Below are 26,347 nucleotides of genomic sequence, written 5' to 3'. Positions count from 1 at the left end.
AGGATTCATAGTAGAGTAAAAAATATATACCACACTAGGGTAGTAAAGGAGGGAATAGGCATTGTTTACCACAGGTGGGGGAAAAGAGATGTCTTTGTGTGTGTGTGTGTGTGTGTGTGTGTGTGTATGTATATATATATATATATATATATATATATATATATATATATATATATATATATAATATATAATAAATTTAAAAGTAAATGTTTAACTTTGGAAGAAGAACAAGATCTAAATACCAAGGACAAATTGATATTCATAAGAGGCACAAATAGTCTTAAATTTGCCTGATCATATAAAAAATAGAGATTAACCTGAGAGAGTAACCTGTTTTTTCTTAAATGCCATTTTGATATTTTGAGTAAGCAAGAAAGACAAGACTATTTACTTTCTACTAAAATATCTTCAAAATGTTATTTAAAAGACAAAAAATGGATTCAAAAGACAGACAATATTAACACTAATATGACCCTTTACTATTTGTCTAGTTTGTTGTTCTCTTCCTGACCAATTGTTCCAGTGACCATACTTACATATCTGTTTAATGAGAATTATGCACAGAGGAAGAAAACCATGTGACACAACATTGCTTTTGTCCACTGTCTTTATAGTAGCCGAATAGATTCTTGAATCACTACAAGTTTGTACCATAAAGGCTTTTTGCAGAAATCATAAGCAGAACTCTAAAAATTAACTTCAGTGGAAAGTAATCATGATAATCTATGTAAAATACATAACATCAAAAAACTTGGATTAGTATAAATAAATTGAAATTAAAGTCAGAGCCAACAATCTTAAAGATGGAAGTGGCGGCAGGAAATGGAATTGGTCTTCTCACTGTGGTTATTGCCTCTCTTGGGAAAATTTATCAGCTAGCTGCCCCTTTGAACAATGTAACACTTGATTTTGTCGATCATGTGCAATCAGACAGTGTAAACTAAGTGACAGAAAGGAAGTGCTATGTCCTAACTCTCTAGACTCCATTTTTGTTGGCTTATTTGATGGTCTTTTTACATGTCTTGATTTACCAAGTTGCTAGAGTTCATTGTTTTTTTCTCTCCTTATTTCCCACTTGTATAGTCAGAAGACACAACATCTCTGAGTTACACTGCAACAGGACTCAAACCAAACACAATGTATGAGTTCTCAGTCATGGTAACAAAAAATAGAAGGTCAAGCACATGGAGCATGACTGCACATGCCACCACGTATGAAGCAGGTATGTGAAGAAAGGCTTCAAAATTTCTTCTTTTGATATTTGGTAATGGTGTATCCCAGGGTCTGTGGAAGTTGGAACACAATGCATTTCGGTGTCTAAGTTACACCTTTTTTATATAAAATATTTTATAGTTTATAGTTCATAGCACTCTGATATCTAATATTATCCTCCCCACTCTCTAGAAAAGAAGAAAATGAATCCTCAGTGGATTAAGTAATCTGGTTTCAATCAGGGCATTAACTCGGGATCTGAATAGAAATATTTTTGATACATTTACATAAGGGTAGAAATCTATTCATTGAACCCTGTTCAAAGCATTTGTGTCTCCCTCATCAACAATCATGGTAGGTATGTACTTTTTTGTAACGATATATACAAAATAAAGCATTACATTATAACGATGGCCTCATGGATTCTTACCCTAAATAACCTCAGCTGGGTATGGGAAGAAGTTTCCAGGGGGTCGTGTTCACTATTTGGAAATAAGGAAACACAATGGAAAACCTTCATGCAGTCTGAAATAGCTCACATCTAGGATAAATGCAATTCACTGTAAATTTTACCAGTCACATTTATGGGTCATAAATTTTGCGTGTGTAACCTGAACAGACATGCAGTTTGCTTGGCATTTATATTTCACAGAGGTTCAACATCTGAAGAATACAGGGTTTAACATGCTTTTTAATTGGTTTCATGTATTATATCATATTTGGGGATAAACTGCACCACACATTTCCAAATTTTAAAAAAATCGTGACAATAAAACTCTTCTCTGGTTAAGCTGAATTTCTCTTTCTATTAGATTTTGTCCCATGGCATCGTAGATCAGATTTTTATTTTGGGCTATTATGTTAACTCAGTGAGTTCACTGTATTTTTACATTTTTGTGGACACTTCTTTCTATAAGTAGCTTTCTAGAGTGTCTCATTTAATTTCAACACCCTCTTCTTCTGTTTTACGTGTTTACATATATTAACTCTTTATCTTGGAATTCTGCCCTGCAGGCCAATGTTCACACCTTCTTAGGAAGAATAAGACAAGCTGAATGAGTTATGTACTATGGGGAGCATAAACGCTGCTCTTCCTTTTTATTTAAAATCAGACAAAAGAGTTCAATGTAAACCAGTAAGACATGTGGCCTTCCCTGAGTGAAAGAGAAGGAATAGTAATTTCCTCCTAAAGCAAGCAAATTTATTCATTTTCCATTTTCTAAACATAAATTGCACACCAACATCTGACTTGATAAATGTACCCTACTGATTTCTCATCAACCGCCTAACCTTGTAGGGACTCCAATGGTGAGACCCATCACTGACCAAAAGATGTGAACTTTTAGAAATGTGGTTAGTGGGAAGGGTGATTGTCAAATCAGATAATGATCTGGACAAGGGTGTAAATAGTATGTGGATGAGAGCTCTGGGTGATGATGAGAAGCAGGAAGTAATTCACACTTATCTGCAGGTTTTGCAACTGTGAGAAGGAAATGAAGTGAATGAAATGACTTTAGGGCTCACTTTTCTAATTCTGCAATAACATAAAGACTGTATGGGGCTGTATTGTGTGCACTTGCGCTGAAATTGCGCGTTATAAAGGTAAGGGTGGCAGGAAAATTGTTGAAATAAAACATTTCATTCTGCCCAGGTGATGAATCTTGAATTTTACTCTAGTTAGCTTAAGTAAAATAACAATGACTGGAATGATACCTGAAAAAATGAGGTCTTAGAAAAGGATAAGAACCAGCAGTAATCCCAGTCTTTAGAGATGGAGACCTATTGGACTGTCCATCCCATCAGTGATCTGATAGGATGTGTTTTTCTTCCCTGTGTTCACATTCACTTTCCCAGAAGAGAGAATCACACAGCTAAACTAAACAGAGAGTGGGATGAAGGCCATGAAGCTCACATGTCACAGAGAAGTTTTTACCAAAGGAAAAAGCCAAGTGCTTCTCGGAAGGAGAAAAGGATGGGAGTTGGACAGTCCAAATAACAAATGACCAGTACAATTTTCATGGCTAGAAATCAACTAAATCTTAAATGTTACCTTCCACTTATGCCCTTAAAGAAATTCAAACATGGGAAAAATTGAAAACCAGACAAACCACAGGGCAGTGCTTGTCCAGTCAGCTGAGATATTAATTATGAGTTGCCAATAACATTCATTTGTAAAATTGTCAGGTCCTGAGATAGGGACTTGGTATAAAAAGTAAAGAGATTACAGCCTATATCTCTGAGAGAGCTAGAATCTAATACAGAAGAAAAATGTTCTTAAAAAAACCCTCAAGTAACATGAGAAATATCACAGAATTGTGGGTAAGTTGGGATCACAGCAAATAGATCCAAGTGTAAATTCTGTCTGGAGAAATAGGCGGAGGTTTCACGAAAGAAAGAATGACTGAGCTAGGTGGATGGATCATCTGGGACCCAGTCCAGTCCCTTCCACAGGAAAGGAGCAGCATGTACAGAAACACACAAGCAGGTATCAGAAAGACATCTTTAAGGGACACTTACGAATGGTTTAGAGTGACCGGAGCACAGTATTCATGGGACAACAAGGGGAAGTGAGGCTGTAAAAGAAAGTCTAGGGCCGGCTGAGTGGTTCACTTGGTTAAGAGCTCACTCAAGAGTGTGAGCTCTGAGCAATAGGGTCACTGGTTCGATTCCCAGCCCGAGCTGAGCTGCCACTGAGCTATCAACAGGTGGCAGGATGACACAGCTAAAAAAAATTAAATTAAATTAAATTAAAAAAAGAAAGTCTAAATCCTGCAGAGTCTGGTATTTATTACTTAATGTTATTTATTTATATTTCATCCAAAATGGATGGGTAGTTAATGAAGAATTTCTAAAAGATTACTCCAGGCAGAACCCATGAGATCTGAGAAGGAGCCAACTAGAGACATTCTGCTTGACTCAGGAAGGCTCACTGAAGTTGGGAAAGCAACATGGTTTCCCAAATGAGGGAATAGCTTGCAGTTTATATGATAATCCTAAACATTTGAGCTATCGCTTCTAATACTAGAACCTCTATTTACCAACATTCACATGGCTTGAGGAAAAAGAACAAAGTTGCACAACACCTGAAATAGATTAGTTGTTAGATTGTTTTGTTTTGTTTTTAAGAACCAACCTTCATTGTATTATTTTGCTATCTAAAGTTGGAGTCATTTTATCTTTTTTGAATACCATAACAGGTTCAGTGAAGCAATCTAATCATCATTTGACTGCTTTCTATATAAGCATCAATTTCAATCTTAACACAGTTAAGAAAAAACAGACTACTCTGACTACTTAAAAAGACAGATCTTTTAATTTGTACCATAATTGGAAAATGCCTTATTATTCTTCGTATAATACTCTAAGTCAGTTTGTGACTATACAGAAGGTGACAAAAAAAATGTATACACACTTTAAGAAAGGATAATCTGTATTAAAACTGTAATACTCAATATATACTGATAACAAAAGATGAATACAGGTCATGTGTATACATTTTTTTGGCACCCTGGGTGTATCACCTTTCTCTTTGTGGCTTAGGACATACCTTGAATGAACTCTTTATGATAGATGTGAATATTCGGTGTCTCCTCTGGCATTTTATTTAGGAAAAGAGAAGCTGGAAATAGAGCATTGATAATGCTGAGAATCTGTACTCTATGAGCAACAGAAGGGCCAAAGGGAATTTTTAAAAATAAAGAAGAGCCCAGAATTAAGACCAAGTTGTACCTGTCTCCTAATGCACAAGCATTTCTGTGCAGAGATCAGAAAGCTCCTCCAGAGCCTAACCACAGAACTTAGATATGTTCTGAAATTGCCGGTGTCAGACTAAGAGTAACTTAAAAAGCCTACGGATAAAGGCTTGGAGCACTGTGAGCTACCTAGACTGAAACCTCGCTGCATGCCAAAGCATAGAGATTGAGACAGCAGTCAAAAGAAGCCTGGAAGATACTGGATTGGCTTGGCCAACTTGCTGCCATCTTTGAAGTAGTTAACAAACAAAATTTAACTGCGTAAACTTTAAAGTTCTTGGCATTGTTTAATGATGAATGAATTGGCAGCATCCGATCTAACAAGTAGGACATAGTTTTGAGGTGCCCTACAAAATGGAAGGATTTTATAGGCAGAAGGGGTGGAAAATGGGCAATTTCTAGCAAAGAATGGATTATTTCAAGGAAGGTCACCTTTCTTTGGAGAAGATCAGGAGTCTACCAGGCAGATTACCTCACTAGTGCTGACCAGGTAATTCCAGATTGACTGGTTAAAGGAGGCATTCCAGGGAGAGGCTGAAGCTGAAATTTAAGTCTTGGTTTGCTGTTGTGGGGTTTACCACAGGCCACTCCATTTGGGGCCTGTGGTTTCCTTTTAAACAATTATATTTAAAATTTTGTTGAGCATAGTACAGGGGAGGAAAAATAATTTTTCTTCCACCCTTCTAGGTTTTTGGCTGAGACCCCCGCCCTGTAATAAAAGACAGATTAACAGGAGAAAAAAAAACAGAAATTGAATAACATGTAACCCTCCTGTATACATAGAAGATACCCAGGAAAACTAAATAGCTCTCCAGAAATGGCCCAAGCCACCACCTTATATACCATCTCCTCAAAATCCAAAAGAAGATATTAGGGGGTGGAGCCCAGTTATGGGAGGTTTTCAGGCAAATCACAGTAAAGAATGGTATGGTTATTATGTAGATATAAGTTGCTTTCTTCTCCATTAGTAAGAGTTCTAGAGATTTTGTTATCCTCCTATTCCTGGTATAAAAAGAAGGGAACCCTTACAACTGGAGATTTCCCTTATAAACGTAAATTTCTCCTACAAAGCGTTAACTTCTCAGTTTTCAGAGTTTGGCCTTTGTATGCTGTTTCTTAAAAATATCTAAAATGATTTAGATATAAAAATATCTTAAAACATCTAAAATGATTCTTATACCAAAGAGGCATATTTTTGTGTGACAAATTCTGTTCCCCTTCAAAACTGTAGGAAAAGTAGCTCTAAGAAAGGCAGGAGTTCATTCCATCTAATTTCATGCCAGGTTGATACTAAGATCCTCATAAATCCTTACCTCCTCTGTTTTCAAATATTTCTTGGCCTTCTTGTTAGGAGATATCTACTATGTTACCTCAGCAAGATGTTTTGACCTGAGTTTAAATTCATGTATTCTTTTCTGGGAGGGGCTGCTTTTAAGGAAATATAGAATTAGGGGACATTTTCATTTATAAATCTTACAGTCATAACAGAATTCTGTCTCTTGGAGACATGTAGTCATTAATCTCAAAAAAATATGCGTACATTTCTTTGTTCTTATGATGGTTTTTACATTCGTAATGTAGCGCTCACTTGATAATCCCAGTTAGACTTTTCTCCTCTAGAGTCATACATATTCTCTTCTCTCTATATTTACTCCTTTGGAAGTCATTTAACTTCCATGAAAAAAACATTAACTTCTGTATTTTTATTTGTTTTGTTCATTCCATTCAACTACTTGAAACAAATTGCAAATGGTGAAATGAGCATGATATACTGCATGATAGATTCTGAGTGTCAACATCATGATTAGAAGTCCCATAAATGTCTGTTTTCTTTCACATCCAATGACAAGGCCTTGTCTCGGTTTCATCTCGCAGCCCCGACCTCTGCTCCCAAGGATTTGACAGTCATTACTCGAGAAGGGAAGCCTCGTGCTGTCATTGTGAGCTGGCAGCCTCCCCTGGAGGCCAATGGCAAAATCACTGGTAAGCTCCTCAGCTCTAGTTCCAGCCTCGCTCTGCTTGGCCTGTGATCGGCTGCCTTGTATGTGCTGCCCATGCCTTTTGTGTGTTCATTTTCTGTCCCAGAATTTCAGTTGACTTCCTGACCCTTTCTGATTGTCTCATCTTGCCCGCACTGACCGTGGAATTCTCCTAATGGTGCATACAAATGCGCGCACACACACACATTTCATTTGAGCTGCTTCCTGAAAGATGCGTATTTCCAGTATATAGACCTTTTTGTTTTTCATTCTGTGGAGCCCTAGGACAACCTTCCAATGGATTGCCTCTGAGCACAAATGACTAAAAAGAAACCTATTGTTGTTTGGAAATTATAAAACACAAAAGACACCTGATGACCATGTATTTTTGTATGGTGCATATAAAGAAGGGGGTTTGTCTATTTGGGGGATTGTTTCTCACTTAGCTTTTAGATTCTTACTTAAATCCTAAGGTTCAGAAAACACTTAATATTGACTGACAGAAATTGAACTTAATGAATATTTCACAGTGACAGATTTTATTTTACCAAATATTGCTGATAACATCAATGCCTAATTAAAGCATCCATTAGAAGCCTTTAATGTTAATTTAGTATGAAAAATATAATAAAGTCTTATCAGGGATTTTGCCTTTAAATAATCACTTTAGGCTTTTAATAGATGTCTTTGTAGCATATAATTATTATGAAAAATATTGTCTATCTAAAAGTGTGCACATTCTAGTGGAATTAACTTGAACCATTGGGTTAGACACATGTAAGAGTCACTCCTTTTTTTCCTTATTGCATGCAATAGGTGGATAGCACTGTTATAAATTAACAAAGTAATTCAGTCATTTTGTGATGCAGAGATAAGCGTGGAAATAATAGTTCAGATGACACTGTTATTTTATATGAGTTACTTTCTGAAATTTACAAATGAAAAGATAATGTGAAAATTCCAAATGTGATTTAAATTTAAGTTGAAGACTTGTTTTCTCTAGAAAATTGCTCTTAGTGCAATAGCTAACAGAATTTTCATTTGAGCTGATAATATGGAAAAAGAAGAGGGACATAAAAATCTTTTCCAAATCTCATATGCGCAGCTGTCACTCTGCCAGGCTTTTTAAAATGGAAGGCAGCTCATTCTAATTTTCGTCTTATTTTCCCCTCAGTGTTAGGATCCATTTTCGTTGGTTTGTCTATTTCAGTACTTTTGTAGGCTTTGATTGGGTTACATGATGCCTATTTTGTTATGTCATAAACAGTTATTTATAAGCATATGGTAAATCAACAGATAATAAGTTTAAGAAGAAAGAGACAGAAGTTTTCTAAATCAAAACAATTCTAATGGAAAAAATATGTGTTTACAACTGTGAAAGGAAGCCTTATTTAGCGTTTCAGGAGAAAAAAAATGAAAGTCTGCCCAGTATTAAGAAACATAAATGAATATAAGCCAAAAATTCATTGTCCCCAAATCACAGGTTATGTATAAGAAACTTTGTCCACATATTTTATTTAGAGTTGTATGTTCAATAGTTCCCATTACTAAAAATGTATTCTCTAAAAATGTATGCTAAAAGTATGGGAGGCAATAAATACTTACCTTTAAAAGCCTAGTTTATTTATGAAGCCCAAATTGTGATTATCAATTTGAGATATTTCAACTCAGTTCAACAGAGAGCAAACACTAAGAACCCTTAAGACACCTTTTGTTCCATACATATTTTGATTCTTTCAAACAAATTACTTTTAGAAAATAGGATGATAAAATGTTCAAAATAGCAGACCATTAGACAGAGGGCCCACATTTGCTACACTCGGTTTCTCATGGGAGTGTAAAGGATAATGTGAGCTCTATTCCAATGTTCCAGGGTAGGGGTGTGCTTACATGGGGAGACAACTTCTCTCCCTACCTTTATATTTCTTTGTTTTCCTAAGTCTTTGCATGTACACAGCAGTGGAGCAGGGTGGTTAAGAATTAAGGACTCAAGCTTCTGAGGGAGATGTCTGGGCAAATGATTTAACCTTCCGGAGTCTCACTTTCTCATCTATAAAGCGAGGATACTAACAAAACCTCTTTGGTAGAATTGTGATAATCAAACACTGAAAAAAGTCCCTGATGCCCAGTAAGTACTGAAACAAATTAGCTAATATTATTCCAATTTGAAATCCATTCTAGGAAGAGGCTTTACTGATGTGCTTTGCATAGAACCCAGATCATCAATTTGTAACTATATATACTTCAAAAAAGATTAAACAAAAAAGAGGACGAAGGAGAAGGCCCAGATAATTCCAGTGTGTAAATTCCTTGATCATAAACTGGCATCTTACGAATTTGGACTGACATTTTTCAGAAGAAAATGGTTTGAAATGAGTCAAGCATTTATTATATGCTTGGAATATCTTCTGAGCACTTTACTATTATAAGTGTCTATATAGTCCTGTTATTCCATTTTGCAGTGAAGAGACAAGGGCCTTCTCTGGGGTAAATGACTTTCCCAAAGTCAAATAACCAAGAAGTAGCAGAGCTAGGTGTTCCGTGAAAAGGCCGTGTATGTAGAAAGTGGCCCCCAAATGCTGAAGGAGCTGAGACCCAAAGAATGAGTCAGATAAGTCCCCCTTGTTAGTTCATGATTTTAATAAGGAACTCGCATAAAGAGACGGGGTCCTGGGTGGCAGCAGGACACTCAGGCCTCTGCGTCTTTCACCCCCTAGACCACCTCCTGTATCCCTCCACCTCCTCACCACCACCAGAGATAGACCTACGTGCTAGAAAGAAAGGAACATGTGGGTGGTCAGAGGGGAAATGGGAGGCCAGATACGAGAAGGCCCTGGCATCAGCTTGAGCTAAATAAAAAACATCCAGGGCACCTTGTCCCAGAAGAAGCATTAATGGAAACTTCATGATGAGCCAGAAGCCTCTATACTCGTTCCAGAGTCCACCAGAGGGAAAAGGAGGGTGTCAAAGGTCAGGGCACATTCACTCAGATGGAGTCAGCTCTGTCTGCACACTAGGATTCAAAACTCAAGTTAAAATTCTCTTAGCCATTACACTATGTGTCGCTCCAACTTGTTAGTTTTCTGCTGCTCTCAGTCAGTGATTCTCGATTTATGATTTAATTTATCTGAGGAGGAACTGAGCATGGTATTTTCTAAGTGATTTTAATACAGCTAGAGCTGTGAAACATTGATCTAAATAAAGGCAACAGCCAACATTATTTATGACCAGAGATCAAAATAGACAGAGGGAAGAGTCAGGTCTTCAGAGATTGTCACCTTATCATTAATGGTGAAGGTTATATTCACCTGTGTCATTTGATACTCTAATCCAGTTCCTCTTCCTTGAAATTCTCTTCTCTCTTTACTTTTGTGAAATCACCTAACCACTTTTCTTCCCACTTCTAGGCCGTATTTCAGTCTTGTTAGCAGACACTTCTTCCACCTGATCCTTAAGTATTGCCTTCCAGAATGCAGACCTTTCTATTCTCTTTGTTACTTTCTCTGAAAAAAGTGTCTATACGATAACCAGGGCTTCATTGAGCACAAATGTATGTCTCTGAAATCTGTATCTCCATCCAAGGAGTTCTAAATATACATGTGCTACCTCGTATCATACATTTTCACTTGCTTATCTGATTGGTACCTCATTCTATTCCTTAATCCATCTTTCTCCCCTACTTTCTCTCTCTCTCTCTCTCTCTCTCTCTCTCTCTCTCTCTGTCTCTCTCTGTCTCTCTCTCCCCCTCCTTCCTTCCCTCCCTTCCTCCCTCCCTCCCTCCTACCATAACCTGCTAAATAATGCACTATTATGGTCAGTAGTAGGTTGTAGGACCATTAAGGAATATGGACACAGCTGGGCACTCCCTCTGAAATAATATGTGTCTAAATATTCTGACTCCTATCATTTCAGAAGCCTCCACAGTTCACACAGTTGTGTAAGTTGGAAATTTCATCATCTTGACTTCTTCCTCCTCATCTCCTGTCCATATAATCATGAGAGCAAATCAAATGCTTATAGTGTAAGGCTGTAAATTCCATGAGAGCAGGTTTCAGATTTTGTTCAATGCTTCTCCCCAATAGCAATATCCTTAACACGTACTAGGTAATTAATAAATATTCATTGAGTATAGTAATCATTGACTTGCTATTAAATCTACTGTTCGACTTGAACCAAAAGTTTCAGCTCTTCCAAATATGACACTTCCTTAAGATTTATTAGTATTAAGAAAGAAAGAAAGAATGGCTGTAGCATTTATTAAGTAGTTACTATGTAGAAGATAATATAATAGAAATACCCCCATGTATTAAGCTCTTAAAATGCATTACCTCACAGCAACTTATTTTCCAACGAGAAAATTGAGACATACATAGATTAAGCAAGTTGCTCAAGATCATAAATAATAGAGCTATGATCTGAAGTCAGGTCGTTCTGAATCCATAGCCTGTTATTTTTTTACCACAAAGAAGGAAGAAATGGGTCCTTCCTTCCTTATATATCTACTTATATAGATGATTATCAGAATTAATAGTTTTGATGCTTAAAGCTCTCATTGGGCGGAGCTCCTTTTTGGTAGGGGTCACCTTGGTCTTGCCCACACTGCTCGTCTACCTGATTGGTCCATGGAAGGGAATCAGTAATGAGTGGCGAGAGTATGGAAGAGGCCGGAAAAGAGGAGAGAGGTGGATTGAACACTTTCTGACACTTTGCTCTAGAATTACAACTGCCTATTTGTATAAGTAGAGTCAAAATGACAGATGTATGAGGTTACATTTTATATATATTTAGGCAAATGTTATCCCATTGTGGGCGTGCCCAGGTGGGCCAACAATCCCAATTTTGCAACCTATGACAGGACATAATACTTCATTAGTTGCCCAGCTGTGGTGGGTAAGAGACAACAATGAAGTAGCAAAATGTTAGAGAAAAGGATGAGAAAGACAGAGACTTGGACACAGAGAAATGAATATATAGGTAGAGAAAGGTAGTGAGAAACCAATGAATTTGTTCCACCCTATGTGGTTAAATGGAAATCTATAAAGTAAGACTTTTATAATGGATTTAATATCCTCCAAGCATACGACACTCACATATCCAAATGAAATTGTATGTTTTCTTTAAGGCCATTTCTTAGTGTTGAATGATGTAGTGTGTTTTTCTACTCCCCATCTCAGTTCTTAAATTTACCGAAAAAAGATAGGTTTCTCCACCAGTATCAGGAAATTGCTCAAGTACAATTTGAAGTGGTCAGAACTTGATGCTTGTATCTTCAGCCTTACTTGATCCCTAACTGTCATTTTAAATGCTCAATTAAATACATTTTACATACAAAAACAAACAAACAAAAACAATGAAGGCAAATATTTTATTCTCATTTGACAAATGAAGAAAATCATGAAAAAATATAGCTGACCTGGAACAGGAATATAGTTCTTCAAGTTTTCAGGTTTATCATACACTTAAAACACCCCATGAAAACTTGAACAATTTAATTAAATGTCATGACTGGAAAACTTGTATGCTTCCTGGCTAGGGGATTTCATTCAATAAGTGAGTTTCAATACCTATTATGTGATGACTATTTTATTAGTTTTTTTGAAGAATAAAATGTAATATAAGATATGGCTCCTGAACTAAAGAAATGTTTTTATTCTTAAGGCATGCACATAATAAAAGCTAAAAAAAATATTACAAATACCAGGTCTATACAATAGATATAATTCTTTGGGGACAAGAAAGGAAACTGCTCTGGCTCGAAGAATATTAGAAGATGCTATTGATGTTGATCATAGGGGCAGAGTTATAAATGAATGGACATCTATGAATCAGAAACAGCTCTTTTATCCAATGATTCTTCAGAATTCTTTTTTGAATTATAGTCTTCCAATGTTAATACGAACCAGAGAGAGGAATCTTACAACCTTTGTAAGTTTTGCAGAATTCTTTATCTTGCTCTTTTATCTTCTGAGCTCCCTGCACCTTAAGACATTCATATCTGCAGCATCACCATCTCGACAAATGCATCTATGTACAGATTCCATATGCCAATAAAAACAGTGATTCCTGACCTTGCTGAATCACAGAAATCATCTGGGGTGCAGATTCCTGGGGGGTTAAATTGAACCTGTTGTACTGTCGATTGCTGTGTTACAATATCACCACAAATTCAGCATCTTTAAACAATACTCATTTGTTATCTCATTGTTTCTGTTGGTCAGGAATCCAAGCACCGCTTAGCTGAGTAGCCTGCTTCTGGGTCTCTTAGAAGGCAGCAATCAGGGCTTTAGACTCGATGGATGTCTCATCTGAGGCTTGACTGGGGAAATATTTGCTTCCAAGTTTATGTGGTTGTTGGCAGGATTCAGTTTCTTCCCGGCTGTTGAGCAGAGCCCATCCTGAATTCCTTACCACATGGCACGCTCCATCTGGCAGCTTATTTCATCAAAGCCAACAAGGGAGAGAGTCTACAGAGTGTGCTAGCAAGATAGAACTTATAATCTTACGTAATCATGGCAGTGATAGTTCATCACATTACTGTATTCTGTTGGTTAAAAGCAAGATTTAGGTTCTGTCTACACTTAGAAAGGATTACATACATACTACCAGGAGGTGGGGGAAATTGGAGGCTATCAAAGTCTCTGTCTGCCACACGTATTAAATCAAAATGCCCTTTCTTGTGATCTATGTTTTGTAACTTGTACCCAGCCACCAGGTAATTCTTATGATTGGGCAGATTTGGGAAACACCAAACTCGGGAAAAGGTCAAAGCCAAAGCAGAAGAGATGCAAGCTTTCAGCGTTGATCTGAATTTTAAGAGAAATGGACTTCCGGATCTTGGAGTTTACACAATTGCTTAATCCTGTAGAATCACAAGGAAGAAAGATCCAGTTGATTGTCTAGAACACATCCCCCAACCCCAAGCATAATTCTGTACGTCACTGTGGGATTAGGTAGTGTGTATGGTTATTTGGGGAGGGAAGTGAATCTCAGTCAGGGAACCCTATGACATAAACATTGAAAGATCTATGTATGAGGCTCCCCAGTCCAGATAGGACAAGCAGGACTCAAAAGGAAGGAATAAATGAATCAAAGAAAGAACACTGTTTTTAGAAATATGATTTTAAAAGGATGTATTCAATACATAAGAATAGAACTAGGGATATTTGTGGCCTGATGCAGATATCATTGCAGAATTTCGACAAAGATAGAGGCTGACACGGTAGTCATGTACCAAAGATACTTACGATGAACTTTTTTACACTTCCATCTGATAGTGTAATGCAAAATTATGAATTGATGCTTTTAAATACAAGCTAACTTGCATATCAGCAAAATATAATGTAAAATATGAATATTTTGCAGGGGTACCTCAATTTGTGTTGGCACATATTAGATTATCACCACTGAGTACCTTACTAGCATTCAACTAACACATCCCTTAACATAGAGGGTAATGACGCAATCAAATGGTAGATTATTAATATTTGAGACATTAACTGAATAACCTACAGTTATCCAGAAATACCTTGTCTTTTTTTTTTTTTTTACTTTCCTAGGTGGGGTGGACTAGGAGAAATAGTGTTGGATTTTTAGTATGGCTGTAGAGGATATTAGCCTAGCGTTTTCACCACCTAGCTTGGATCATCCTCAGTTTCATCATCTGTGAAAGGAAAGCAACCATGCCCCTGCCAGCCTCACAGAGATATTACAATAATCATATATGATCATTTACTTTTATAACACTTTATACGTGCACTGCATTTTATACTTTTCAGTGTATTATTTATGCATAAGCCAAAATAAACATTACTTATTTTCATTATTGGAATACAGTAAAAATTATACAGACTTGTTATCCGTGTTTTACATTTTTTATCACACTTGTGTATTAGAATAAACCAATAATCAGAATATATAGACAGCAGAAACTTTGCATTTTTAAGTATGACAGATATTTTTATTTCTAATAGCGCATTTCATTTTCAGATTCTGTACACTGAAGCAATTATTTATTTAACCTTGAAATGTGAAAAAGAATTATTACTTGTTGAACCAAATACTGTAGTTTATAGATTGGGGCTAATAATAATCATTGCAAATTATATTTGAGAAACACGGATGTTTGGAGTAGAAGTTTAGCATGCAGTCAGTACACTAAACAAAGTTTGCATTCATCTATTTATGCAGCTTATATCTTGTTTTATACCTTGGACAAGAACATACCAATTGATGACTGGATTATGGAAACAATCAGTGGTGATCGGCTTACTCATCAAATCATGGATCTCAACCTTGACACTATGTATTACTTTCGAATTCAAGCACGGAATGTGAAAGGAGTGGGGCCCCTCTCTGATCCCATCCTCTTCAGGACTCTGAAAGGTTTGAATCATTCTATTATTGCCTTTCTTTTCCTATGAGATTGTTATAAAAATAGTTTTGGATTTTGTGTTAGGAATTGCCCTATACCATTTCTGTTGGCAGCATGAGTGTAGTGAACATTTAAAATAAATTAAAATGCAAATTAAAACCACAATGAGATATCACCCCACGTCTGCTAGAATGGCCATCCATCATCAAAAAGAGAAGAGATAGCAAATGCTGGCATGGATGTGGAGAAAAGGGAACCCCGTGCGCTATTGGTGAGGTTGTAAATTGGTGCAGCCCCTATGGAAAACAGTATGGGAGTTCCTCAAAAATTAAAAATAGAACTACTATAGCAATTCCACTTCTGGGAATATATCCAAAGGAAATGAAAACACTAACTGGATATGATACCTGCACCCCCGTGTTGGTAACAGCATTATTTAAAATAGCCAAAACATGGAAACAACCTGTGTTCATCAATGGATGAATGGTTAAAGAAGTTGTGGTACACATACACAATAGAATATTATTCAGCCATTAAAATAAACAAACAAAAAACAAGGAATTCCTACCATTTATGACAATATGGATGGATCTTGAAGACATTGTGCTAAGTGAAATAAGTCAGAGAAAGACAATACTGTAATATTTTACTTATATGTGGAGTCTTAAAACAAACAAGGAAGCAAACAAAAACACACCAAACTAATAGAAAAGGAGATCAGATTTGTGATTATGAGAGGCAGGGCTGGGGAGGGGGAATTGGAGGAAGGTGGTCAAAAGGTACAAACTTCCAGTTATGAGATAAATAAATACTAGGGATGTAATGTGCGGCACAATGACTACAATTAACACTGCTGTATAATATATAGGAATTTTGTTAAGAGAGTAGATCTTAAAAGCTCTCATCACAAGAATTTTTTTTTCATTTCTTTTTATTGTATCTACATGACATGATTTATGTTAACTAAACCTATTGTGGTAATTATTTCACTATATATGTAAATCAAACCCTCATACCATACACCTTAAACTTATACAGTGAAATATAGGTCAATTATTGCTCAATAAAACTAGAACAAAAATAATTAATTAAGGAAAACGTACCTTTTTGTCCTGAAAGCCAGCATGTCAAAGAAAAATCTATTATATTATTATAGGTTCTGCCATCAGCCCAAGGCAGACGTTTTAACTTGGCTTTTTTTCATTTACAATCCTTTTGGAATTTTATATTGATTTTATGAATATTGGTTCTATTCAAAATATAATGAAACCCTTTTAGCCATTTTATGTAAGGGAACAAAAATTTAAAAGCATTGAATTGTGTGAATGGCATACTCTTGCCAACTTTAAATACTTTCTTTCAGGAACTCTTGTCCTTACCTATTAAAGGAAATTTTGGTATGGCAAGACAGAAAATCTCAAGCAAAATGAATGTATTTTATTTTAAGGACTCAGGATAGCAGTTATGAAAACAAATATTGCAGAATGATTAGAAGAAAACTCCACATGCTTGCAAGAATATAAATCAGTACTTACTTTAAGGGTAGTTTTATGTTCATTCAGGAAAATACTGAGGCCCAGTAACAGTAACCACATCAAAATAATCTTTATGTAAGTCCTTTCTATTTTAAAGCACAAAATTATTTTTTCTGGAGGACAAATGGTTACAAGAGTCTCTATTATTTATAATAGCAATTGAAGATAATTTAAATGTTTTATAGCTGATATTTAAAGATGTATTTTTGAGACATGATACGTGTTGTTCTAAAGAAGGATATTTGGCTCTTAAATCTGTGATCACATTATGCCTATATAGCTGGCTAAAAACTTGATAATACACGATGACAGGCAATTTGAAAATTAGAAACATGTTGCTGACATTTTCACCCAGTTGCTTGACATACTAAAGAGGAGTCTGAGAATAACTGTATAGTCTATTTCTCAATTCTCCCAGAAAAAATACCCTAATCAATAGTGGGCTTTTGAATTCTGGTGAGCCAGCTATTCAAAAGCTGGAGTTGGTAACACCTAATCTGAAACTTTGCCATGAATGCACAAACAAGCCTTCAGCCTAAGCCTGCGTGACAGTTCTTAATGACAAAGTAGGAGCTGAGAGGGGGACAGGAGGAAATGAGCTAATCTGTGTCTATCCAGGTTTTTAGGGCTTCATGTCTCAATCAGGTTGCACGCCAAAGGAGCAATCGAAAGGAAACTGGTTATTCATTTTGTGGGAGCATAAAATGTAACTAGATAATGTTTCACAAATGCTTCATCTTTATCTACAGATGAGTGCCAAATTAATTTTATGCTCCTAGTGGGTGCCAACTAGAGATCTCAGGGAGGGTTAAAGATGACTTGAGGCAACCAAATGTACTAAGCAGCAGAATGATGACTTATCACAGGATTTACAAGTCCACACTGATAATCATCCTGTAGGTTACTTAATGAACTCCATATCTCATTTGGTGCTGTTGCCCTAAGCGCCCTAAACTAACCTATGAAATGATGCTCAGAACTGAGAACAAATACAAGAATTTGTTATATGTCATAATAGTCCATAAGCGTTATTTCTAATATCCTGATTCTAATGTTTAATATTGTCTACCCTAAGTATATCATGCTCCATTTATAGCCAGTTAGATTTTTTTAAACAAATCTTGCTCAAAAATAAACTAAGTTTCAGATATCTTAAGTGTACTTTAGAATATTCAGAAATATTGATTTTGCCTGTCTTTATCAATAATTGGTATTGTACACACATACATCTTACATGTCACTTCAATGACAAATGCTCCAAGGTAAAATAAATCACTCCTCATAAGATATTTGAAGCCACAATGAACCAAATCTAAAGATATAAAATCGCCATGCTATTGCTCTTTGATTTAAGATTTTTATTTTCCAAAGCTGCTTCAAAATATAAGGCCACTGTTCAGCAGAGTGTAACTTTGACAGACAGAAAAGCTCACCTGTTATCCTGAAGCAGAGGAAACTCGAAGTAGTCTACTGGGTAACAGGCAATTGCTTTATTGTAATCACGTCCCGGGCAGGTGCCCACAAGCTTCATTCTTTTGTATTCAGTCTTTGCAAAGACAGAAGCATTTTCTACTAGAGACTAAAGTTTTGTCTTTTTTGGTTTTAGCCACCAGCCAGAAACATACAGAAAACTCAATCAGTAATCACTGGTTAATTAAAGGGACATTTATAATCAAGAAGGGATTAAGTTCCTAAACTCTTATGTGCATGAATATATGTGGTGTGTCTGACTCTTTCCTTGGAATGTTAATTAAAAGACTCTTGAATTGATTCTCTGACCACATAGGACTCTGCAAATGCCCTCCTCCCTTTCCCAGATCCTCTCATTACAATACCCACACGCTGTCGAATGCTTGGAACATGTGTAAGTCATGCTTATCTCTGCCTATCAGTTGTCCAGCCAGTCAAGTAAGCTTCTCTGTGTTGGCCGGTCAAGTAATAGGGAGGAAGGACGCTCCTGATGGAGCAGACAGACCAAAGAGGATTTCTGTGGGGGGATGGAGTCACCCTCAATACACGAAGAAGCAGAACTTCAGCGATGAAAGCGCAGTAGAGTATGGTGTGTTCTCTGGACACGGGCATCCTTCATCATCATCCTGAAATGTGCATCTCTCCCATCCAAGGCTATGGAACTGTAAGCCCTGTACCAGAATACACAAAAGTGTTAGTCTTCAAATTACTTTGGGGCAAAATGCATGATTTTTTTGACAACTGACACGAGTTATTAAAAAGACACAAATTACAATACTTTTAAGCCATTATTTGTCTTTTAAAAAGTAACTATTACAATACATTTGGTCCATGTGGGGAAATACTCTTCAGTGGATAACCTTTCTTGAGACAGTCACTATTTCTCAAGTTATATTCAGTCCAGATTTGCTAACCGTAAAACAAATCCAAAAGACAAGCATGAAGATGAGATTGTCCACCAGAACATATATTTGTCACTTGCAAAAATATTTCTTAGACTGCAGATAATATATGTATATAATGAAAGCCAAAGCAGAGATAAAGAATGGAAATGAGATGAGATTGTTGATTTTTCTTTTTTTTTTTTTTTAAATATTATTCCAAACACTTTTCCCCTGAATATGTGATGCTGATTTTGGTAGTTTGTCTACTGTGTCCTATTCTGGCTACCAAACTTTTACCCTTCCTGGATGGTGTGGTCCTTTCCCATTGTTCCTGGGAAACTGGTATTGGCACTTCCTACAACATAGCATCCTTCCTTAAAAGCTGCATTAGAATCTTATCCCTGTCTGTAAAGTACAGATAATTCAGTTACCTCTCAACAGCCCCCTAATACTATAATACAATGTATTTGGAGAAGCCATTAGTCTTCAGTGATAACTAGGAGAAAAAAATCAAGACAAAAATTAGATCATAATGATGAGATTAGAACAGATTAGATTAGATAATCTGGTAAATTTAAAACTGTTAAATCTTGAAGTGCTACAAAGACATTTATAAAATTTATATAAAGCTTATAGAATCTTAATGTAATAAGCACTCTTATGTATACCATTTTCCAATGAGTCATTCAGAATTCAAAGTCTACTTCTTATTGATACCATTCCCAGTTTACCATTTTTATAGAATATGCCTACATATTACTTTAAAATTTTAAAAACTGTAAATGATCTCTAGTTTGGAAATCTGTCCTTCTATGATGTGACATTAATAAACCCTGTTCATCTTAAAGGGGCTTTTGTTAACAGCATCATTATTTAAATATTTTGATTCTATGTATTCTTTTGGACAATAATCTGTGTTCCTTAATTTAGAAAAGGAAGGGCCACCACCACAAGACTTGAAGTTATTTTTCAAAGAATGAAGATGGATTTGCTAGGAGACTGCCACACATAATGAGAGAACTGACTAGGTTATAGGTTGCTGCTCATAGGAATGCTATTATATTTTTCTGTGTGAATTTAACTGAGGCATATAAAAGAAGCAAACCAGCAAGTGTAGGAGTCTATGTGTGAAGTTTAACTGCAATTGAGTTAAATATGCCCAGAAGACTCAAAGCTCAAAGAAAATCAAGTATAGGTAAAATCATTCTAATTGATGGAGACTTAAAAGGTATACACTGGTCAAAATGCCATATCACAATTTCTAGAAAAGCAATGATATTAGAGATTCAACTCCCATATAGTTACATTTGGTTAATCAAAAATAAGTCATCTTTTAAAAAATTTTGAGATTTAAAAAAAATTTAAAACAGAAACAAACTGATAGACACCGGCAACAGACTGGTGGTTACCAGAGAGGATGGAAGGTAGGGGGAAGGGCAAAATGCATAAAGAGGGTCAACACGTGGTGACAGATGGAAGTTAGACTTTTTGGTGGTGAGCACGCTGTAGTGCAGTGGTTCTCAACCTGTGGGTAGCGACCCCTTTGGGGGTCGAATGACCCTTTCACAGGGGTCACCCAAGACCATCAGAAACAAAAAGATATTTACATTACGATTCATAACAGTAGCAAAATTACAGTTACAGAGTACCAATGAAAATAATTTTATGGTTGGGGGTCGCCACAACATGAGGAACTATATTAAGGGGTCGCAGCATTAGGAAGGTTGAAAACCGCTGCAATGTATATAGATACAGAATTAGAATGTTGTACACCTGATACTTACATAATATTATTCATTGTTACATGAATAAAAGTAATTTTTTTAAAAAAGAAACGAACAAGGAAAATGTCACTTTCCAGAATATTACTCATAACACAATTGAAGTTGTGAACAACTCAAGAGTTTTCTTCACAAAGTCTAAAAATGTATCAAACCATTTAGATTAAACCATGTTCATGATATTTTATTATTTTACTGTATTCATGTGAGAATTGGTTAATTTCTCTTATAAAAAATGAAAACAAGAAAATAGCTTTCTTAACTTATTTAAAATATATGGGTGAAAGTTCCTTGGTAATCGCATGCGTATTTTTGCTATCAATTATATATTTAATTAAACTTGTATGATGATTATTCTGAGTTTATGGCTAGAGGAAATGTGACAAATAACATTTTTAAGAACACAATTATACAGCAAAAACATTATTTTTATTTTTTCCTCTAGTAATTTAATAGAAAGAATCACATTAACCTTGATTCCTTATCAATTGTATTTCAATAGGGCATTGGTCTTCATACGAGAATTTGCCAACAACTGTTGATTTGAAATGTCAGCTTTCTTGCTGGGAACTGTCAAAGTCTAATAATAATGTTTCTTTTCCCCTCACAGTGGAACACCCTGACAAAATGGCTAATGACCAAGGTATGGTGGCTCCATCTGTCTTTTTTATTTTTTCCCCTCCTTGAATCCATCTTGTCTGTTGGAAATGTCAGTCATTATTTTGTATTCCTCTTTTCACCTGGGCCATACACCTGATGAAGCAGACACTGGAGTGATAATTAATCTTGTTAATGAAGTTCTGCTTGGCTGAGGCTGAGCCTTTGATAGGGAAGATGTAAATTTTCTGGAGAGGAAATTGTTTTGTCTCTATTCTGAAGGACCAATTAAAATGTCAAGCTTCTTTGTATGAAATAAATTCTTAGTCTCTGTCTGCACTTCTGAATAATTCACATTAAGTATAATTAAGCTCAGCATAATTTTCAAGCTGCTTTTCCACCCTTTCATGAGCTGTGGATTAAAGTTCAGTAACTCTACAGAGAAACACGGTAAATTATGTCTGCTTTCCCTCTACAATGAGCTTTTAATAAATAAAAACAAAGTTAGGTCAACTTTTTTTTAGGGCGTTACTATTGTTCATTTTGAAGCCAGAGAGCTTTCATTTCATGAATCAGATGCTAGTTGACTTGGAGTATTTTATCCTCTTTCCATGCTTTTGCTAAAAGTGGATTTGTGTAAAGAAACAGGGATGGTTTTACACAAAGGAAAATGGAGATAAGTAAGTTATCCATCAATTCACAGGTAGATACGAATTTGCTATGACCATGACTTGTAGAGTGATAAATTAGGATTCTGTTATTTTTACACTAAGGGTAATAGAATGCTAGAGGAGAAAAAGGATAGTTTATGAGTTTGATTTTTTTCAGGATGTTATATTCTCTAAAGAAGGGGGGGTTTGGAAATACTCATAACTGGTTATGGTCAGCATTGGTATTTGTCGGTTCAAGGTCTACTTGTATAGTTTGTCTTCTGCTGTGGACATCTACTGGCAGCAGAGCTTACTTACAAGCACCATGTCTTATAAGGCCCTACATTGTAGATTGGGGGAAAACATTCTTTAACAAGAATGCTTTTTAACTTTTGACAGGTATTAAGTATCTGGTTCTTAAGGCTCACTAACAACAGAAGGTTACCTATATGAGTGGTATTTTATTTAATGATCCTGTGTTCAGGTTTGTATCTGGTCCTTATACTGTGTCTCTTCTTCAGAGAACAAGGCTGGGGCTTCAAACAGAGAGTAATAAACATGACACTGTGCACAGTAATGTCTACCCAGAGTTAAAATTTTTATTAATCACCTAGCTGCCCCACTTGTTTCCACTTAAAATATTTTCGTAAGATCAATATCTACTAAATAGTAATCTTTCTGAAACTATTAATAATGAGTAATTAGCAGTTAGCATATGTTTACTTAGGGAAATTAAATGTTAGTACTGACCAAATCCAAAGCTGGAGTAATTAATTAACAGAAGTGGCTTTAGTATTTCAGTTGTAAAATAAAACAACCTCTCGTAGCTTTCTTAACTTAAATGAATTTGTAACTTCTATAGGCATATAACTTCTAGCTTTTGAAATTATATTTACAAAAATTATAGAGAGGGTCAAAGAGAGGAAACACACACACACACATACACACACACACACACACACACACACACACAAATTTTAAGTAACTGACCCAGGTGAAATGTTACATTATTAGCCACTTGTATTACAACACTCTCAAGCTTCCTAATGAATGGATTTCCAGTTGTCTCTGGATTCCTTTTAGTTGTTTTTTGCTGTTATTTTTCAGTTAACTTTTTAAAAATATTATTTTAAGCTACCAAAATATATTTTGTACATTGATCCTTTTATAAAAGAAAAGACAATAAATGATTCCCCAGTTGCTCTGATCACACACTCTCCATGGATTTTACTTAGATTTTCATATAAACAGTAAAATTAGATCAATTATCAGGAACAAAAAGAATTCCCAAGATTTATTGCCAGTGGCTGAGTCTGTTAACATTGTTGGGCAATTGTTCTTTTTCTTCATCTAACATTACTTAGAAAAATCCTATCACATAATACACTCCTTGGTTCTTGATCCAGTCACAACTGGTAAAAGGTTGGCCAAACTGATAGGTTCTAAATTTTACATCAAACAAATCATTTGAAAAATTAAAGGGGACTGATTATATCTAATTTAGTGGTTATAAGTAATATCTTTACATTCTTACAAAAAAGCATATCAAATTTTCTGGCCATCCAAAGCTATTTATAAACAAAATAAGTTTCCTGAGTTGATCACCAAGTGCATGAAAAATAACCCAGAGGAAAGATCCCTTTAAGGTTGATGAAAATAGTAGGAGAAAGCAGTTCTAGAAGTTTCCACTCTTAGCATATAGCCTATCAGTTAAATATGCTTAACTGTGCTCACTGTTAGACCAATTTGTCTCTTCTCATGGCAAAATGAGCCCCGTTAGACTTACAACAGACACTGAATTTCTGTTTAGAGAAATTCCCTCTGAGAAAAAAATTAGCACCCGGGGTCAAAGTTAACCTTGCAAGGATGAAGCCTAAGTAGACTTCATCTAATATAAGAGAAAATGAGAAAAATTTTGATTGTTTAAAAAAATATATCTTTGTAGGCTCTTGTCACAATTTCCTGTTCTTGGAATCTATTATCTGCCTTGAAGAGGATAAATGTGAAAACAAAGTCAGTTATATTTGAATCAGTTGTGATTTGGGAAAAATATTGTCTTCTGAATAATAGTAGAAGTAGTCTGAAAATAGTAGACAATTTGCATAGAACCTTTTTATCCTTTATGTAATTATAAATTGATTGTATCTCACATTTGCTTAACCCTCTAATCTCAATCTACTCTATAATTCCTCTTTTTTGCTTCCCCTTATCTCTTGTTCCACTTCTTAATTATTTCTCTAGTCTCTTCCAGGCATAAGTGGCCAATAAATTTGAAAGTAATCATGCAATTTTAGGGATTAACCAGAGTTTAATTTTGGGGAGGGTCAGGTAGGTTAGGGAAATTGTGTGAGCTATGGGAAGTGGGTGCAAAGGGTATAGAAATGCTATGCTTTAATTTCATTTTCTTCTTTCTCGTCCATATTTTGGTAAAATCCCTGTCACTTTGTGTCTGTATGGGCATGTATAATGATAACCACTCCGTGTTCTAAGAGCATAACATGTGTTGAACTCATTTAACCCTCATAACAATACTGTGGGAGAGATGGTATTGTTTTCTCCATTTAGTGATGGAGAAGCTGAAGATCAGAGAGTTTAAGCGACTTGCCTGTAAACACACAGCTAATAAGTAGCAAGGCCTTGATTCAAACCAGAACAGCTATGTTCCAAAACCCCTGTGTTTAACCACCAAATGTATTCATTACATGTATGTTACATATATGCATACACAACCCCCCACACACATACACACACACACACACACACACTCTTTTGACATATATCTATAAAGTTTCTGTATCTAAAGTTCATGTATGGATATTTTCTCAGTATTAAACTTTCTTTCCCCAACTCTGTGAATAGTTTTCTAAAAAAAAAAAAAAATGGCAAAGAGCTCTCAATCTGGGGCGCCTTAGTGGGAACTCACAGCACTGAGTATGTCGGATCCTGACAGTTCTTCATCTTAGGAAACAGGGATGACTCTAATTCCACTTAGTCAGCTCAGGATACTAATCCAAAATACCAAAGGCTGGGTGGATTAAACAACAGAAATTTATTTTCTCACAGCTCTGGAGGCTAGAAGTCTTACAAGACCTGGCAGGGTTGGTCTCCAGTAAGAGCTTCTTCCTGCACTGCAGACATCTACCTTGGTGTGTTCTTCATGATGCAGAGAGACTGAGCTCTCTCATGTCCCTTTTTACAAGGACACTAATCCTATTGGATCAGAGCCCTACCCTTATGAACTCATTTAACCTTAATTACTTCCATAAAGGCCCATATCTCGAAACACAGTCACATTGGGTATTAGGAATTCAACATATGAATTTAGTGGTGTGTGTGTGTGTGTGTGTGTGTGTGTGTGTGTGTGTGTGTGCGTGTGCGTGCGTGCGCGTGCGCGCACGTAGGGGAGACACAATTCAGTTCATAGCACCTACCTTCCAAAAAAAAAGCAGTTCTTTCCTTCACTAATTATCTTCCCAGGTTTTCAGATGGGGAAGCAGATGATATTGTTTTACCCAAGATTACAAAACTATAGTTGTGGACAGAGTTACAACCCAAACATATTTCCCTCTGATTCTAAGAGTCTTTCCACTGTAGACTGCTACTATATTTATTAAAAATTTGGCTTTTTGTTTTTCTACAATCAGCTTAAGTCTTCTAGCGCTTCTCACAGATGCATTCATAAAATCCTCTTGTTTGGGAGCTACAATGAAGATAGCCATACACTAAAGTATGACCAATTCTCAAAAATGATCATTACATCAAACTTTTAATCTTAAAGGATTGTTTTTCTGTCCTTTGATTCAGTTTAACCCCCAAATACTGTTCTCCACTTTAAGGGGTCTAGGAGTAAACATTGGTAATTCTTAGCATGCGCACAAAATGTTGACAAGTTCATGGGTGTTTCCGTGCCTGACCACTGTGTCATTAGAGGAGGCACTATCCCCATGACACTGTACCTTAAAGAGGGCAGGGATCTTCATGGCATGCTCTGTAACAGCGCTGAGATGAATCAGGAAGAAAATGCTTGCTTCAAGCACTCTCAAGTGTCTAATTCTCCATAGCCTGTAGAGGGGTGATCTAAAGCTGAGGCCTGGAAAAGAGGCCTAAATGCATAGG

At 36.0% G+C, this 26,347-nt stretch overlaps 1 protein-coding gene across 1 annotated transcript in view; it reads left to right on the top strand.

Moving 5' to 3' along the window:
- Positions 1–26,347, top strand: part of DCC (DCC netrin 1 receptor) — a gene marked incomplete at its 5' end in the record, with an annotated part of 282,466 nt that overhangs the window by 165,124 nt on the left and 90,995 nt on the right. The window contains 4 exons of the mRNA XM_019631644.1: positions 1,084–1,222; positions 6,840–6,947; positions 15,131–15,325; positions 21,595–21,627. Of these exons, the coding sequence (XP_019487189.1) occupies positions 1,084–1,222; positions 6,840–6,947; positions 15,131–15,325; positions 21,595–21,627 (475 nt within the window). The remainder of the gene's footprint in view (positions 1–1,083; positions 1,223–6,839; positions 6,948–15,130; positions 15,326–21,594; positions 21,628–26,347) is intronic.

Source organism: Hipposideros armiger, unplaced genomic scaffold, assembly GCF_001890085.2.
Source record: "Hipposideros armiger isolate ML-2016 unplaced genomic scaffold, ASM189008v1 scaffold_1027, whole genome shotgun sequence".
NCBI classification, from domain to species: Eukaryota; Metazoa; Chordata; class Mammalia; order Chiroptera; family Hipposideridae; genus Hipposideros; species Hipposideros armiger.
The sequence above is the reverse complement of the archived record's forward strand: the minus strand, read 5'-3'. Positions and strand labels throughout refer to the sequence as shown.